General features: G+C 36.4%; 2 protein-coding genes across 2 annotated transcripts in view; one reads left to right on the top strand and one right to left on the bottom strand.

Annotated features, from left to right (window-relative positions):
- Positions 1 to 18,260, bottom strand: part of LOC128552450 (CST complex subunit CTC1-like) — a 40,418-nt gene that overhangs the window by 10,813 nt on the left and 11,345 nt on the right. Inside the window, exon 3 of the mRNA XM_053533490.1 lies at positions 937 to 998. Within this exon, the coding sequence (XP_053389465.1) occupies positions 937 to 998 (62 nt within the window). The remainder of the gene's footprint in view (positions 1 to 936; positions 999 to 18,260) is intronic.
- Positions 8,026 to 13,064, top strand: LOC128552449 (uncharacterized). The gene is made up of 2 exons (XM_053533489.1): positions 8,026 to 8,159; positions 10,762 to 13,064. Exon 2 carries the CDS (start codon positions 10,763 to 10,765, stop codon positions 12,866 to 12,868), a length of 2,106 nt encoding a protein of 701 aa, XP_053389464.1. The 5' UTR covers positions 8,026 to 8,159; position 10,762; the 3' UTR covers positions 12,869 to 13,064.

Below are 18,260 nucleotides of genomic sequence, written 5' to 3'. Positions count from 1 at the left end.
ATTGTGACCTTGACCTCTGAGCTAGGGGTCCCGGTCTTGCACATGACATGTCGTCTCATCATGGGGAACATTTGTGCCAAGTAATATTAAAATCCCCTCATGGATGACAGAGTTATGGACCAGACACAAAATTGTGGATGGACGGACAGACGGAATGATCGAAGAGCGCATTAAAAAAAGTTAGTACTTTCTAAATGCAAAAAGGATAAAAAGTGGAAATTACATATATCCCTTCTGTCACCTGAGTATTGTAATGTAAAATTTACCAGAAAGAAAAGAAAAGCTTTTTTCTCAATAAAGTGTTTGGAATTAAAATATGATTAAAAGAACAGGGAAAGTTGTTCTACACATATACAAATAACTCTAACAATTTTAAAGCATTGTACAGTCATGTTTCATGAAGGACAATTATTTCTTTTTGTTTTAGAAAGGAACTACTAGATGTGTGTCCATAGAACACAGGTGCATCCCCCCACCCCCACTCCTGTCACTGTACAATCATGGTTTCATAATTCTAGATGAAATATTTTTAAGATATACTGTAAAAGCATATATTTTCGCTGGGTCAAAATTCCGCGAATTTGAAATTCTGAGTATGTTCGCAAGGTTTCATATTTGCAAAACTGTAAGACAGGTATCATACTTGAATTTGAATTATACTAAGGGTGAATATCTACACTAGGATTAATTTTTTGCGATATTTAGGGCCTCGCGAATATAGCGAAAATTAAGCCCTCGTGAAAATTTCTGCTTTTACAGTATGCAAAAAAACTTTTTGTCACTGAGTGAAGGACCATAACTTCACGCCTTGCTGGGTGAAATCCCAAAGAGAATACCATGTGCACAATTTCACATCCTCTAATGTTTTATGACTCGGGGTCAAGCATGGGAAACGGACTTTTATTTTTACTAAAATATGTCAGATTACATTCTTACCCAAATATCTTCACTCCTGCTGGAATCCTGAAGATGTAGTCTTGTATACATACAGGAACTACCTGCAACAACAATTAAGCACAGCAAAGCTCTTTAAAAAGTAACAAAATTACTGTTGCAGTAGATCATAAACAAGAGCTGTCTGTTTACTGCACACTCGACTATTCTCAGTGCTTGATAGTATAGTACAGTCAAACTTGTGCTAGCGACTACCCGTGAATAGCAACCACCTGTCGACAACGACCGGTCTCTGGTACCCCCGTAAAAAACTACTTATAAAAAGTCTGTGAATAGCGGCCACCTGGCAACCGTGACCAGCGACCGGCCTTATTCATTCCCATGGGTCATATCTGCCCCCAAAAAAAGACCAAGCTGGACCATTCCGGCATAAAAATACTTAAATTCCGCCGAATTTTCACAACTTTCATTTTATAGCAAACATAATAATTACTGCTTGATTGAAAATTTGCAAGTTTGCACCAGCCGAATTAATACATAGAACATAAAGAAAGCAAGAAGCTGTGAAAATACTTTTTATCAGCATGATAATGGCTAACTGAGAAGTGACTCCCCACCCCCCACCCGGAATAAAGACCACCTGTGAACAAAGACCACTTTTGCTTGTTCCGAAGAGTGGTCTTTGTTCACAGGTTTGACTGTATAAGCTACGGGTGAAACTTTAACAATACAATCAGCATATTCTAAGTCGAAAAGAGGCCATAATTTAGTCAAAATGCTTGACAGAGTTGCCTCCTCCATTTTACATGAAAACAATATCTCAATGGACTTTGAAAATATTTGCGGTGGTACAAAAACTTTAACATTTGTGTGACGCTCACACTAACGCCGATGCCGGGACGAGTAGGATAGCTCCCCTATTCTTCGAATAGTCGAGCTAAAAACAACACTTATTTATTTCTAAATAAATAATGATGTTTACACGGTGATTTTGTCTACTTAAAATTAGTCTAAACCTTTGTGGAGCAGAGGAAGGAAAATTTGCATAAGTAAGTCCAGTATTTTACTTTTTAAAGTAATATGTGGTCAAACCCTTTAAATCATTCATCAAATTTTATCCAAACCCCTCAAATAGGTTTTTATCCAAGTAATACAGATGCTTAAAACAGTCAGAAAAGAATTAATTGGCATTTAAAAGTATTTTTTGCAATAAAGAACTATCTTTATTAATGGCTGACTGTGTAATATTAGTCAATGATCTGTACGTTATATATCAGCAAGGTAATTAGTATACTTTCAATGATTGGTAAATTCTGTATAAGTGTACTGGTACACTCATGTAATGTGTGTGAGCGTGTTCTGGTTTAATGTCTTTTTCAACAATTTTTCAGTCATATAAATGACGGTGTCTACTTGTAGCAGTCAGCACAATGCCCAACTTTATAGCGCTGCCTCACTGGAATATCATTCCGTAGACATGTAACATGATTTCCCACCCAGTCACATTATACTGACACTGGGCTGAAGAATCCTGGTACTATCAATTCTTAATACAGAGCGCCAAGCGAGGAAGCTACTAGTACCATTTTTTGTGTCTTTGGTATGATGTACTAATACAAATTAAACACTCACTATTTTTGTTTCTACAGGAATTTGATTGTTTTTTGAAAGTCAACAACTTTTAGCATAAATAACAGCTTATCTAGTATACACTAAAATCATTAATATTTTAGCCACTACATGCGATTTTGGGCCTTCCAGCGAAAATTTGTCATTCTGATCTGTAAAATACAGTCTATACCTAGCTCAATAGTTTTTGTTTCTTGAATTTTGACCCGTTATTAGCAAATATATGGCGATTTTTCATTTCTACCAGTTTCTGAAATTTGAAAAGTCTGACGCTGTTTTGACATTCTGCTGACACCCAGCTGTAACGATCCTTGTTCAATTCTAAGGATGGTAAATTATGACATTATGTCATTAAAATCACATTCTAAGACCCAAAATCGCACACTGTGGCTCATCTGGGGGACTGATTTTCATGCACTTTGTGTGGATTTCATATTGGTTCAGTGAAACCATGATATTAAATCCCAGTAATCCTTTATAGGCAAAGGTCAAAACCCATGAATTCATATCTCTGCAAAACAGCCATTTTAGTAAAACTAAAAACTTTTTGTACCCATGAAATTAAATGATTTAACAGCACCTGAAATGCTAAATGATCAATCATAAAACTCCTGTTTTAAGCTCCTTCTATAACGTACTACACTTTGAGTGCTCAGAGTTCAGAACAAAATACTGCAGCATCTTTAAATTTTGTGGCATAAAATTTCATGACTTTGCCCAAAATGACTATTTCATGAGGACATTAATTTATGGATTTTCACTTATCATAGTAAAATGAATGGGAACTTTGCTTGTTCGTTGAATTTGAATTTCCGCTAAAAATATTAATGATTTCATAGCAGACATAAATTTGCTTCCCTGGTACAACAAGGCTGCCTAGAAGACAGCTATATCCCCTGCCCCTGTTATGGATAGCAAAAGGGTTGATGGTATTGGATGGAAGCATCGACGTTATTAAATATATTTTATAGTCCATTTATGACAACATCAATGAATTTGAAAATCATTGAAGGCGTTTAGGAGATACAGGGCAAACACAAACTGGAAGGCTCAAACCTTTGACCTGGAGTTGTGACCTTGACCTTTGGCCGACATGGCTGACTTATTTGTTCTACATATCAACTTGATGAGGTGATCATTTGACCCGAGTTTCAAGAAATTACTTAAGGAGTTTAGGAGATACACAGTGGACAAAAAATGGAAGGCTCAAACCTTTAACTTTGAATTGTGACCTTGACCTTGATCTGATATGGCTGACTCTTCAGTTTTGCACATAGCCTTGATAAGGTGATCATTTAACCTAAGTTTCATGAAAATCCTTCAAGGGGTTTAAGATATATGAAACAGACAGAAGTGTTACAGATGGATGGACAGACGAAGACAATTCCTATAACCCTCACCACTCATGGCGGGGGATTAATCAAATCCATTTAGGGACTGAGTGAAAGTTCACAAACACTTTAACCTAAAAACCTAAATAAAAAGAGGGATAATTCAAGAAATATTGGTGAAAGATTTATGACCCTTATGCAGTATGATGTGGGTGATGATGAGGAATATCTATTTTAAGTTTGGAGTCCATCAAGTAATTACAGAGATAATTAGAAAGTGCATTAAAACTATAGCCAAGGTGTGTATGCAGATGGATGCTGAGGCCGGGTAGAGTAGAATAGCTCTCCATATACTTCATACAATCAAGCTCAGGGTTTCCTCTGGGTCAATTTCACTTTGCGCCAACAAATTCGCCAATCAGGAAAAGTTTGCGCCAGTGGCTCTCAAGTTGGAGCCAATAGTCTGTGATGGGCGACATACCATTTTCTTTTTCAATCTCTTTTTCATTTGATTCTTTACAGTAACCATGCAATTTGCTCTTGAACCAGTCACATATATCACATTAAATCAAAATAGTTTTTAATCTTCTCAACCATTTTCAAGAACATTTTCTAAACAAAAGTAATTGCTCAATCTATAAAATTATCCCTTTATATAGTTTGCCATTTTTAATTATCTCCCTTTAACGGTCATTTTCACTAAATAGATGTTTTTAAAACATGAATATTTATCCTAATATCACATTGAATCAAAAAAAAGTTTTTAATCTTCTCAACCATTTTCAAGAACATTTTCTAAACAAAAGTAATTGCTCAATCTATAAAATTATCCCTTTATATAGTTTGCCATTTTTAATTATCTCCCTTTAATGGTCATTTTCACTAAATAGATGTTTTTAAAACATGAATATTTATCTCTTTATTCTTTTAACTTTTTATTTCAAATTTAATTTAGGTCATTTATCAAAAACAGTGTTGTTTTATATTATTTTGTAACTTTTGAAAAGCTTTTTAAAATGCTTAAGTTCCATTATATATATAACTAAATTTCTATTTCCTTTCATACATACTAATGTATAGCGAAAATACCACCTACAGGTATTATTAGCACTTTGTTTTGAAGCTCTGGGGTTGAGCTTTTTAAAATTATCCCCCCTGTATCAATGCTTTACGTTGGGCAGGTAAAAGAACTGCTTTAGTTCATTTGTATCTCAAATATTCTCCGACTGAAATTATACGACCGCGACTGAAATTTACGAACGCGTAGATTTATTTAACAACGCTTGTGCAAAATTTATCTATTTACGATCGGAGAATATGTGTATCTTTTGATCGCGCTTTGACGTGTCATTATTTCCGGCATTTTCTCGGTCTCAATTACTTCGGCGAATCGGATTGTCATTCGCGTTTTTTGCATCATAAAAAAGGTGGTGCATTAGACGAAGCACGCAGCTAATATTTCGTTTCATTTGCTTTCGTGTAAGTAGGCGGGGCTAAATTTGGCGAATCAGATTTACTGATAATCGTTCTTGCGTGGAGGAACGCTCTAGTGACTCGGCGAAGTTTTAAATTATGCCCCGAGGTGTAAATCGATATTGACACGTTGTGTATTGTCTTCGTGTAGTGTTAAATATCGGATAATCCGTTATTGCGTCATTGAGAAAGATCAGAAGATCAGATCAACGATTATCTTGTAGGCGCCAATGAAATTCGCCAACTGAAGATTTTTAGCGCCAGAATTTACATTTTGTCGCATTTGGCGCCATTGGCGACCGACAGCGGGAACCCTGAAGCTTATAATTTTTTTTTTCAACATAAATCAAACTGAACAAGGAAACTGACACATGGTACTAGAGTAGGCCATCCTGCTTACTGGGCATTTATTCTAAAAACTTCCATGTCTGATTTCACCATAAAAACAAGAGCTGTCCGTAAGACAGCCAAGCTCGACTATTCGAGATATTGTCACAAAAGCAGGAAATTATTACCCAAAATGTTAAATATCAAAAGAGTTTTAAGTTCGAAAGGGGACATAATTTGACCAAAATGCATATCAGAGTTATGGGACTTGATGCTATTAATTTTATAACCCCCAAGAAACATTTTAAGTTTCAATTCCATATCTGCATTAGTTTTGGAGACTTTAACCAGAATTTTCTAAGTCCAAAAGGGGGCATAATTTGCTCAAAATACATGTTAAGAGTTATGGAACTTGACCCAGTGAGGTTGGTAGACCTAGAAAAAGAATAAATAAGTTTCAAAGCTATATGCTTTTTGGTAATAGCTGTATGTACTTGCATGCAAAACTTTAACCAGGATTTTCTAAGTCCAAAATGGGGCATAATTTGCCCAAAATACATGTCAGAGTTATAGGACTTGATTCTATCAACTAGTTTTATAACCCTGAAGACACATGTGAAGTTTCAATTTAATATCTGCATTAGTTTTGGAGATAGCAACTTGCATGTAAAACTTTAACCAGAATTTTCTAAGTCCAAAAGGGGGCATAATTTGCTCAAAATACATGTTAGAGTTATGGAACTTGGCCCAGTGAGGTTGGTAATTTATCTAGAAAAAGAATAAATAAGTTTCAAAGCTATATACCTTTAAATGATAGCTGTATGTACTTGCATGCAAAAACTTAACCAAGGTGTGACGCCGACGCCAGGGTGAGTAGAATAGCTAGACTATTCTTCGAATAGTCGAGCTAATAAATTAAACTAGGCAGTCTGAAAGACAGCTGAATACCCGCCACTGCTATGGATAGTGAAAGGGTAAACCTTTGACCTTTAGCTGTGACCTTGACCTTGAACTGACATGGCTGACTCATGAACTCTGCACAATGTCTTGATAAGGTGATCATTTGACTCAAGTTTTATGAAAATCCTTCAAGGGGTTTAGGACAAACCTTTGACCATTTAGTTCTGACCTTCACCTTGAGTTGACATAGCTGACTCATGAGTTCTTGATGAGGTGATCATTTGACCCAAGTTTGATGAAAATCCTTCAAGGGGTTTATGAGATACAGAGTGGACACAAAATGGAAGGCTCAAACTTTTGACCCTAAGTTGTGACCTTGACCTTGAGCCAGCATGGCTGACTCATAAGTTCTGCACATCGTTTTGATGAGGTGATTATTTGACCCAAGTTTTATAAAATGCCTTCAAGGGGTTTAGGAGATACACATCGGACACAAAATGGAAGGCTAAAACCTTTGACCTTGAGCCGGCATGGCTGACTCATGGGTTCTGCACATCATCTTGATGAGGTGATCATTTGACCCAAGTTTCATGATTATCCTTCAAGGGGTTTAGGAGATATAGAGCGGACACAAAATGGAAGGCTCAAACCTTTCACCCTAAGCTGTGACCTTGACCTTGAGCTGGCATGGCTGACTCATGGGTTCTGCACATCGTCTTGATGAGGTGATTATTGGACCCAAGTTTTATAAAATTCCTTCAAGGGGTTAAGGAGATACAGAGCGGACACAAAATGGAAGGCTCAAACCTTTGGCCTTGAGTTGTGACCTTGACCTTGAGCCAACAAGGCTGACTCATGGGTTCTGCGCATTGTCTTGATGAGGTGATCATTTGACCCAAGTTTCTTGAAAATTCTTCAAGGGTTTAGGAGATATGGAGCGGACACGAAAAGTGTTACGGACAGACGGAAGGAGACCATTGCTATAACCCCCACCATTTGTGGCGGGGGATTAATTAAAGTGAATTGAAATTCTTTCAAGATCCTTCACAATGTAACTTGCTGATGGATAGTGGCACAGAATGCTCACAGAGGAAAATTTGAAAATTTGATCACCAGATGTTTACATTTCTACTAACTATATGTTTTTTGTTTTTTTTTTTCATTCCAAATAGACTTTTCCCCCAGATTTTAAGCTCAAATTGAGAGTGCTCATTATAAACAGGTGCACATTTCAAATGGGTAATAGTGAAATCCAGTAAAATACAGAAACTACTTCAGTACAATCATCAAATAAAGATTAATGAAATGTGCGACTAAATGCATAAAACAAAACAGAAATGCCCAACTGGAAAACAAATAACTAAGCATTACTAAGGAAGTGAATGCCAATGTCAATTTTACAACTGATATTACAAATTTATTTCCCTGATTAATAACTTCAAACCAAGAGAGGAAGTTATATTTGGGAAAAACATTTTCAACACATTACGTCGGACAAATAAACTTTTCAGTTTTCTGTAAAATATAGGAAGTTATATATGGGAAATACATTTTCAACATATTACGTCGGACAAATAAACTTTTCAGTTTTCTGTAAAATATAAGGTCAGTTATCTTATTCAATTCACTGTTTCTTATTTTAGTTTGTGACTTCTTTTTCTAATTTTATTCACTATATCTTGTTCAATTGAGTGTCTTTCCGAACTTTATTCAATGTCTATTTCTTAATTACATGTATTTTTCATTTGTTTCGCATTATTGTGATATTGCCAAAGTCTAGCTGTTTTTGTTTTTTTAGTTAAAACAAATTTGTGTGTGTGTGGGGGGGGGGGGGGGGGGGCGGAGGAGGAGGAGGAGGGGAATGTTTTTTTGTCTCTTCCTGTTCATTTTGGTATACAAATTTATTGACCATATCAGCATTATAGGATAAATCCCGTCCTCTGGTATTTCCATAAATGGGGGGGGGGGGGGGGGGGGGGGGGGGGGGGGGGCTGGCGAAATTAACCAATATCATTATAAACAATATTAGCGATTATTTTTATCAGAAGATAAGGACTGAAGCCCCCATCACACCAAACTAGTTCTCAAAACGTCCCAACCCATCCTAAAATATTATAAAACGGAATGCGAGCTGGCTAGAATGTTTGTACTTTGGCCGGAAAATATCCATAATGCGATCGTACTTAAACAGTCCTCGATACGTCCATCGCGTCTTTATCCCGTCTAAAGTACGTTTATAGTAAGTTCAGTTCGGAAAAAATGCCCGTTCACCTCATGTGGACACCGTTTGTAGGCAGTCCAAGTCCGTCTGTAGTCAGATTAAAGAAGTTCGTAACTAGTCCTATTTCGTTCTGAGTATGTCGAAATACATTCTAACTAGTTGTTAACCCAACCACCTCGTTCACAGACAGTTTACCCGTTCTGATTACGTCCTCATCTCTCCCTAGTACGTTCAGAACGTAAATTGCAATCACGTTCTGACCCGATGGCTATAAAAAACATCACGTTTCGCCCAGTTCTCATTCTCATTTGTCCCTTCAACCTCTTCCACAGCAATAGGCAAGTATCAATATGACTCCAAAGAAAAGTGAAGCCAAATAGGGTGTAAAGTGTTAAAGCAGTAAAAGACCAATGTCTCACAAAAGCCGATACAGAATCTCCTGAGTCAGCCCCTGAACGTGAAAGTCGAGTGGATGAGCGTCGTAATTTATTTCCTGCACCTTCTGACGAGTCTGTCTCCAAGTCCGAGGATGAAAGAGGACAGAGTCAGAAACTAAAAGGCATAAACTTGGCTGAACCTTGTGCTCAAATCTTGAACAGGATTGACGTTGTAGGAACTGTGAATAAACATACTAAACGTACTAAAAGCATTCGGAGCATATTACGTATTGTAAACTCTTAAAACTATTTTGAAACATATTGCAAACTTAGTATTTTATTTTCATCGTTTTCAGACAGAATAACGAGGATTCAATGCGGTCGAGTTAAGTCTTTCTGTGAACGGGTTAAACGAGCTACAAACGGATCTGGTCGGTGTGCACACGTACTTAAATTGACCCCCGATCGCATTACGTCATACAACGTCTCTAGTACGATCGAAGTACGGCTGTTCAGTTCTTAGTACGCCCATCTCGTTTTAAGTATGTAGTCAGTCCATCTAACCATAGGACTGAATGATTGGCAGAAATTTTTGAGTAGGCTCAAAGTTCTGGAGCACCATTCCCATTCAACCCCATCCGAGCCAGTTCATAAAGTTCTTAGACAGACTTTAGAACGTCATCTACATCTGTTCCGTTGCCACACAGTTTGAGTATGTTCGGCTACATTTTTAGAACGCACTGAAAACGAGCTTGGTGTGATGGGGGTATTAGGGAAGTTCTTACTTTCTCACAGTGAAAATACTTTTTTACGACCTGAGCAACAAAATCTCTGCAAAAATAATTTGTTAACCTTGAAAAATGCGAATAATGTCACACCATCGGTATAAAGCCACGGAAGTGGCAGAGTAGAAATTATATATGACTTTTCTTATTTTGATTGGGGCAGTCTTTTTATGACAAGCCAAACTGCATGCAGCAGTTGTTTCCCTTCAACTTCAGAAATCTCTAAATATAGGAAAGAGAGATCACTGCATAGAAGATTGAAGTAAAGAGCTTTATTATTTATTAGTCTGATTCCTTTATTTCTAAAGCATCAACTTTAAATACTTATACCGCATTGTCGTTAATTAAACATTTAAATTCACAGCGATCGAAAATTGCTTTTATAAAATAAAACATTCACCAGAAACACACTATGTGCAGTAAGACCTCATCATGCCACTTTAAATATAAATCTTTCTTTTGCTGACAAGCTAATATAAATATTTGGAGTTGCTGCGAAAATCTTAAGGTCAGTAGGTAAAGGGCAAACACACTTTATTTTAATTTACACCTAAACTACTACACTAAATACATTAACAAAGTAAAAGGAATTAATTTGTCTGCCTCGTTTTAGTTACTGCATTTTTGCATGCATATCAAAGTCTCTGTTTTACGACATTCTTATTTTCAGCTATTTTCTTATAAACAAAAATCTTCCTTATACTTCCATATAATGTATTATAAATTTTACAACTTTAAATTGGATATCAACAGGAAAATAAACAACATTTAGCATGAAATATATTTTATCAAAACAAAGTTATATATTTGAAATTCTGTTTCAGGATGTTTCATACACCAGATCACTACCACAGTATATCTATGAGACTTTCTGAGGTTTTAGGTGATATTGGAGTTAATGAAAAGCTGCTGCTAAAGAGAAGAAGGTCAGAGGTACTGGAAGAAACCAATAAAGCAATCATATACAGAGCAAGAAAATGTCAAATGACTGCTTATAATTTTGGCAGTTGGCCAGAAGGTACTACAACAACAGGACTTAGATCAGACACTGACCATCTTTTAACTCTTGATTATATAAATGTGATACAGGACTGGTCAGAATGGACTCTAGGTAAGTATAACTTCCTGATGATCCAAAATGAAACATCACCTCCTGGATATTGTCTTCTACAGAGGCTTAGAGATGATACTCCACTTCCTTATACACATGAACATAATCATTTTGTCAAGGACACTAGTGGACGGATATTGCTCAAGAATACAATTCTTGATACCATTGTGGAAGGAATAGAGCAGAGACAAGGACCATCAATAGCAACAACACAACAGCCTGGTATGCTAGATAGAGACATAGTATCAGCATTTCCTTGTACATCATGGCCACAATCAGCTAAAGCTTGCCTAGGTCATTTAGATGTAAACAATTGGCCTACAGCTAATATGTACAGATATATAAAAACTACAAAGTGTTTTGTTGTTGGTGTTGGCAACAAAGTCAGTGAAAATGCAGATTTTGAATGGAGACTTTCTACCTCATTAGCTGAAAGGTGCTTGATGTTCAGTTTGAACATTACTCAAATAAGATGTTACATTTTAATGAAAATGATTATAAAAACCTACATTAATCTTGACAATGAAAGTTTCATTTCCAGTTTCATGTGTAAAACTGTTTTGTTTCACTGTATAGAAAGTAAACCATTATATATATGGAAGGAATGTAACATTTTAAGTTGTTTAACATACTGCATACTTACACTGAACAGATGTATATCATGTAGAAACTGTCCACATTTCTTTGATCGTGAAAACAACTTGATGGCAGGAAAGTTTTCAGATAAAGTAAAACAAGAGTTACTTCAAACAACAGCGAACCTGTTACCATGTGATGGAATGTCACTTCTTGGAATTCAGTTTGATAATGTTGGTGAAAGACTTCAGATCAAGCTGAACATAATGAATGGAGTACATCATAACATTCCAAGCCCAGATGAATACACTAGACATACTTCAGCTCAGTTATTACGACAAACAGCTAGATTTATTTTAGACATGCATAATGTTGTTATTCATGAGACCAAAGATGAAAGTTTAGTTATGAAATTGAGAATTCTGTTACAGATAGTACAACATTTAACTAGATACTACAGGGATGGTGATATGTTAGTTAAGGTATCAAGCAGACTTCTAGCACCTATATATTGCAGCTCTATAGGGTCCCTGATAGCCTCTCATAACATTCAAATAAACAACACAGTTTCTCCTCAAGCACTAGCCTGGCTTGAAACAGGATTTGACTCGGATGTTGCTTCAAGCAGACTTAAACTTGCTTCTATATTGTATTGTACAGGGCAAATGGAAAGTGCAGCATTTATTCTTAATGATGTAGATCAACGATACAATATAGAAGTTACTCAGCCTCAATGTAGCTGTTACGATTTCCCTATAACACACAAAATAGGATTTGAGCAGATTTCCAGTCAATATGGTGAAGAAGCAGTTAAGTACATGGTTGCATATTGTGTAAGATTTAGTAGAGAAGAAATAAAATGTGTACCACATGAACTTCAGTATGAGATGTTCAGATCAACACAAGAGGACATTCAACACAGAGATATATCTGATAATATCTGGATGGACTGTGCTGTGGTAGACTCACTTCCATACCTTTATTTTCTACAATACAAGACTTTAGGCAACCTAAACAGGCCCGAGGAACAGCAACAAGCACTGAACAAACTGGTATGGGTGACTGAAACAGAGGACAACCTTGGACACAGAGAAACGGCACTGAATCTACTTGGACAGTGCATGGAACAGGAGAACAGACTAGATGACGCTCTACAGTGTTACATGTTATCCCTACGTGAAAGGGAAACAAATAATGCAGCAAAAATTCATATCTGCAGATGTTTGGCTAACATACGATTATAAAGACTCTGCCACAAAATATCAAAGTCAGTGAAACATCTTGGGGGGGGGGGGGGGGGTGTTCATGCAGAAGGTATATTCTCCGACACACTGTGTATGTTGCAACAATTTGTAATTTTTATTTCATTATTTGATTGTTAAAACCCTTATTGGGGAGTCAGGGGGCTCTCCCATTGGAAATTTTGAAATACAGGCATGAAATGGTGGCCTCTGGTGCATTTTTAGGTCCAAAGTTTTGACGTAATGGAGGGGTTAGTACCCTCCTTATGGAGGGGGGAGGGGGTGGGGAGGGGGACTTTAATGGGGGAAAGTTGTGACAGGAAAGGCCGTACCGGCGACAGTAACCATCAAAACAAATCAACACCCTTTACAATATTTACAAATTTATTTACAAAAGATGATTATTAACAATGAATAGATATGAAAAGAAAAAAAAACTGATTATAAGAAAGAAAAAAAAGAAAGTTCAGTATCTCTAGATACAAAAGTTCTTAAATTCCATTCTAATCTGACGTGACACAGTTCTTTAATTCAATTGTGAACTTTAAGTAGCACAAACAATATATGACAACATATCTTCTAGTCCAGTCCCTTTAAACCGTGAATACGTTGATTCCGTGTTGGCTCCCTATGGTGGTAGGTGATTGCATCCCTGAACTGACTTCAGAGGATAACAAAAATCATCGTCTTTGCGGTTTACGGCACAACCATGGGACGAAAGCTCTGCGCTGGGAATATCACATCCAGGCGAGTGAAGACAAGTGAACCTCGGGCATTGTACTTCCGGGTTATGACATCACCAGGAAAAATCGTCTGGTGGAAGAAGCTAAAATATATAACATATGGTAAGCACCATAGCAAAACAAAAAGTCAGGGCATAAAACTGCTCCTTTGGGTACACCATACCTCCGTAGGCTCCCATAAATAATACGTGCTACTTATACAAAACATATGTGCTACAAAGTTCAAACGTCACATGATTAAAATACGTCACATATTACTTCCATATTACAAAGATTACTTACTTAAAAGACTAAAGTTAAAGTATGAAATGATATGAAAAGTATATGATGAAACATTATAGATACGGACATGATAAACTGCAGCCATTATTTACAACTACAAATTAACAAAATTCAATGTAAATCAAACGTTATATGAGAGTTGGCATCCATATAATATCTAATGCCATACACTACAACGGACATTAATTAGATGTGCTATAGACTGGCACACAATTACAAATTACAATAATATATTACAAACATGGCACTAGACTTGCCATATAGATTTATACATAACAATACAATGCAGTAATGGCGTTCCATAATTAACAAAATGTTTGACATAAGTTTTTGAAACAGTGCTTTACAATTATCACGATACAAATTTCAGTATAAATTTAACATCTTATATAAACGAAACGTTTAGACTCCTCTTTCTAAATAATTTACAAAAATCTGAAAAATTTAATAAATTATCCTGACATACCGAAACTAGCTAAAATCATGTGCCGAAAAGTAAATGTTACAGAATTCTGTAGAATGAACAAAAATTTACCAAATAAAAATCGTAATGCAAAAATCATACAAAAATCTAACAAATAAATTTCTTACCTCGATCGAGCATAAATTTCTAGCAAGAAAATTTAATCAGACATAGATTCGTCTATAAAGTCGTAAGGTGGTGTGCGCAAGGCATATCTAATCCAGTCTATTTAAAGGATAATGTCCCGCCAAATACTAAATTTCATGGGATTCACGGCCTATGCCGTGGACTCCGACTATTTGTGTTTCCACGGGATTCACGATATAGCCGGGGAATCTAACTACATTGGCGCGAATTTAAATTGACAATTTGAGGCCCATTATAGTGGTTTTGGGGATAAAAACATAAATTACTGAAGTTTATAAAATATCAACTTTCTTATTACTGAACAGAATTTAATGAAACTTACATGGACATTTAAGTTATGAAATACAGAAAAACATGAGAGGTATTTCATGCGTGAAATCTGACATTTACCTCAATAACTCAAAAAATTTACAAAAAGATGATGCAATACCTGCATTTACACTACAGATAAAATAAGGCCCGTATGTCAATTTGTGACAAAAGTAATGAAATATAGGTATGGATTGGTGGCCTCTGGTATGTTTCTTGGTTTTAATTTTGAGAAAATATTATTATCATTCCTTTGCCAAAACAACAGGGTACTTCTCAGCAAACTTCGGAGGGGGGGGTGAGTGCTTGAGGCTTAAGGGCATGGAATTGTATTTTAAATAAATTTAAAGGGCTTTATAAATCAAACAAACAGTCTGCTGCAAGATTCTAATAGAGATATACACTGTTTTGTTTTGCATCTGACAATTCGAGTTTAAATTTAAAATACATCTTCTCTGAATGAACAAAATAAATCAGAAACACCGCGAAAATGTGTGACAAACAAATAATAGGCAATCAAAACTTGTGTTTTTTTATAAAATGAAAATTTATAACTTATTTTCTATGACCAGAGTTAATTTTTACCATTGATTACTGCCTATTGATCACAGTTTTTCATTGGAATTTGCCAATATGATTTAACAAGAGTGCCAGAATGTCACAATATACGCCCGTCACAGCAAATATTTTTTTTTTTAGAAATTATTGTAATTCTTTTATTTTTCAAAGTCCACAAAAAAAATCCTTACCAGGTACAGATACCTTAAAATACACCGAAAATTTGAAAGTTATGTTGTACCACAGAAAAGTGGTCTTGGTTTTTCCCTACGGTCAATTATAAAAAAGCTACAATGTAAGTTATTTATAGTAACAGCTAAGGGAAGTTAATCTTTAAAGAGAAAAAAAAAAATTAAAAAAAAAAAGTCCACACAAAAATCCAAAAATCCTTACCAGGTAGAGATAGCTCAAAATACACTTCAGAATTGGATGTAACATGCATGTTGTACTACAGAAAAGTGGTCTCGAATTTTCCCTACGACATGTAATGAAAAAGTTACAATATAAGCTATTTATAGTAACAGCAAAGGGAAGAAATTCAAAAGAAGGGACCAGTGCATGACACTCCGTCTCATGATGGTGTACAATTGTGCCAAGTTACATCAAAATCCCTCCATGCATGAAGAAGAAATGCTCCGGACAAAGTCATTCTTGTATCTGACCTTTGGCCTCTAAGTGTGACCTTGACCTTAGACCTAGGGACCTGGTTCTTGCGAATGACACTCCGTCTCATGCTTGTGAACATTTGTGCCAAGTTGTATCAAAATCCCTCCATGCATGAAGAAGAAATGCTCCGGACAAAGTTTTCATTCTTGTATCCTTGACCTCTAAGTGTGACCTGGACCTTACCCTTAGGGACCTGGTTCTTGCGCATGACACTCCGTCTCATGATGGTGAACAATTGTGCCAAGCTACATCAAAGTCCTTTCATGCATGAAGAAGATATGCTCCGGACAAAGTTTTCATTCTTGTATCCTTTGACCTCTAAGTGTGACCTTGACCTTAGACCTAGGGACCTGGTTCTTGCGCACGACACTCCCTCACATTATGGTGAACAACTGTGCCAAGCTACATCAAAATCCTTCCATGCATGAAGAAGATATGCTCCGGACAAAGTCATTCTTGAATTTTTTATTTTTGTATCATTTGGCCTCTAAGTGTGACCTTGACCTTAGACCTAGGGATCTGTTTTTGCGCATGACACTCCGTCTCATGATGATGAACAATTGTGCCAACTTCCATCAAAATCCCTCCATGCATGAAGAAGATATGCTCAGGACAAAGTCATTCTTGAATTTGACCTTTGACCTCTAAGTGTGACCTTGACCGTAGACCTAGGGGCCTGGTTCTTGCACACGACACTCCATCTCATGATGGTGAACAACTGTACCAAGTTTCATCAAAATCCCTCCATGCATGTAGAAGATATGCTCCGGACAAGGTCTGTGGACGCCGCCCACCCGCCCGCCCGCCAGGGGCGTTCCCATAATACATCCCGTTTTTCAAACTGGCGTATAAAAATCTAAACCAAAAATATAATATCAACCCGTGCTTGTTTTCAAGAAAAATTAAAAAAATATTCACTCCACCCTCAAAAGTATTTTTTCATTACCCCACCCACCTAAAAATTATGAACATTTTGTTTTCTTACAAAACAAATTGCACAATGTTATAATCAGTTTCATAACTATTTTTCTTACTCACATGCGGAATATGCTCCTTTAAGGTTGCATGCCTCTAGGTCAAATACATTTTGAGAAACGTGCTACACAAGCTTTCATATGCCATTTACATATATATTTGATCACGTCAAGGGACATAAATCTGTTTTTTACTGAGTGAAACCTCAAATAAAAGCACTGGTACTTTTGAGGTATATGCGACACAAATGTTTAGACCCTTTATGTACAATTTGACTGTCAAGGGCCATAACTCTTGACTTCTAAGTGAAATGCGAGATGGGGCACAAAAAAGTATAACAACATCTTTAGGAAGTCACATTTGAACTTGAAGGAGATAGATCTACGTTAAGATTTTCTGGAATTATATTTGATTTGGAGTCGGCTACAACATTACTGGACCAAATAGTTTACTTTCAAATTGGCTGTCCACAATGTATTCGATTCGAGCACTTCCTATGACTACTCATCCAATAAAACACCATCACTTTTAAATGTAAAATATGGATGCACGACCTATATTGTCAGTAAATACGATATTTTTGCGCGAGTGCGCTGCATATCCGACAATTATGCACTTTCGGTGGCGAATTATGAACTTTACAGTGGTTATCGCTTGCTGCACGATTGGGCTGTGCACAAAATATTGTGATGAACCTTTAATACTGGTCGCTGACTCAAACAAGATCTTTATATAGAAAAGCCGTATTATAATATTTATTAACCAAACTTCGTCTATTTCTACGGAGGATTTTGAAAGTCAGAAGTGTGCGCCGTTTCAAAGCGTAAATTATACGTATCTTTCGTACATGTTGGAAATCAGCAAGTCATAAAACCGGAGTATAGGCATCTATTAAAATCAGTAAAGTTGGAACAGTATTGCTCTTCTTTCTAGTGATAAGTGGGTACGGACCCACTTAAGTAGCCTAAGCATTTATCTGCTACCCTCAGCATACCTACACTAATATTACAGAAGCTTTACAGAACCATTAAGGATGCCTGAATTTTGGGTGTTCTGTAATTTTGTGATCAAGTCTTTGTCTGTCTGGGTAAAACATCACCTCTATGAGCTCGCAGGATCATTACAGATACTAGAATATAGTATTCTGTAATTATTGTGATCAAATATTAGTCTGTCTTGAGAACAGATCAACTGTACAAGTCCAGCAGTCGTTGACACGTTTCCACAGATACGCACATTAACCAAGTTGAAA

The sequence above is a fragment of the Mercenaria mercenaria genome, unplaced genomic scaffold, assembly GCF_021730395.1.
Source record: "Mercenaria mercenaria strain notata unplaced genomic scaffold, MADL_Memer_1 contig_2812, whole genome shotgun sequence".
NCBI classification, from domain to species: domain Eukaryota; kingdom Metazoa; phylum Mollusca; class Bivalvia; order Venerida; family Veneridae; genus Mercenaria; species Mercenaria mercenaria.
The sequence above is the reverse complement of the archived record's forward strand: the minus strand, read 5'-3'. Positions and strand labels throughout refer to the sequence as shown.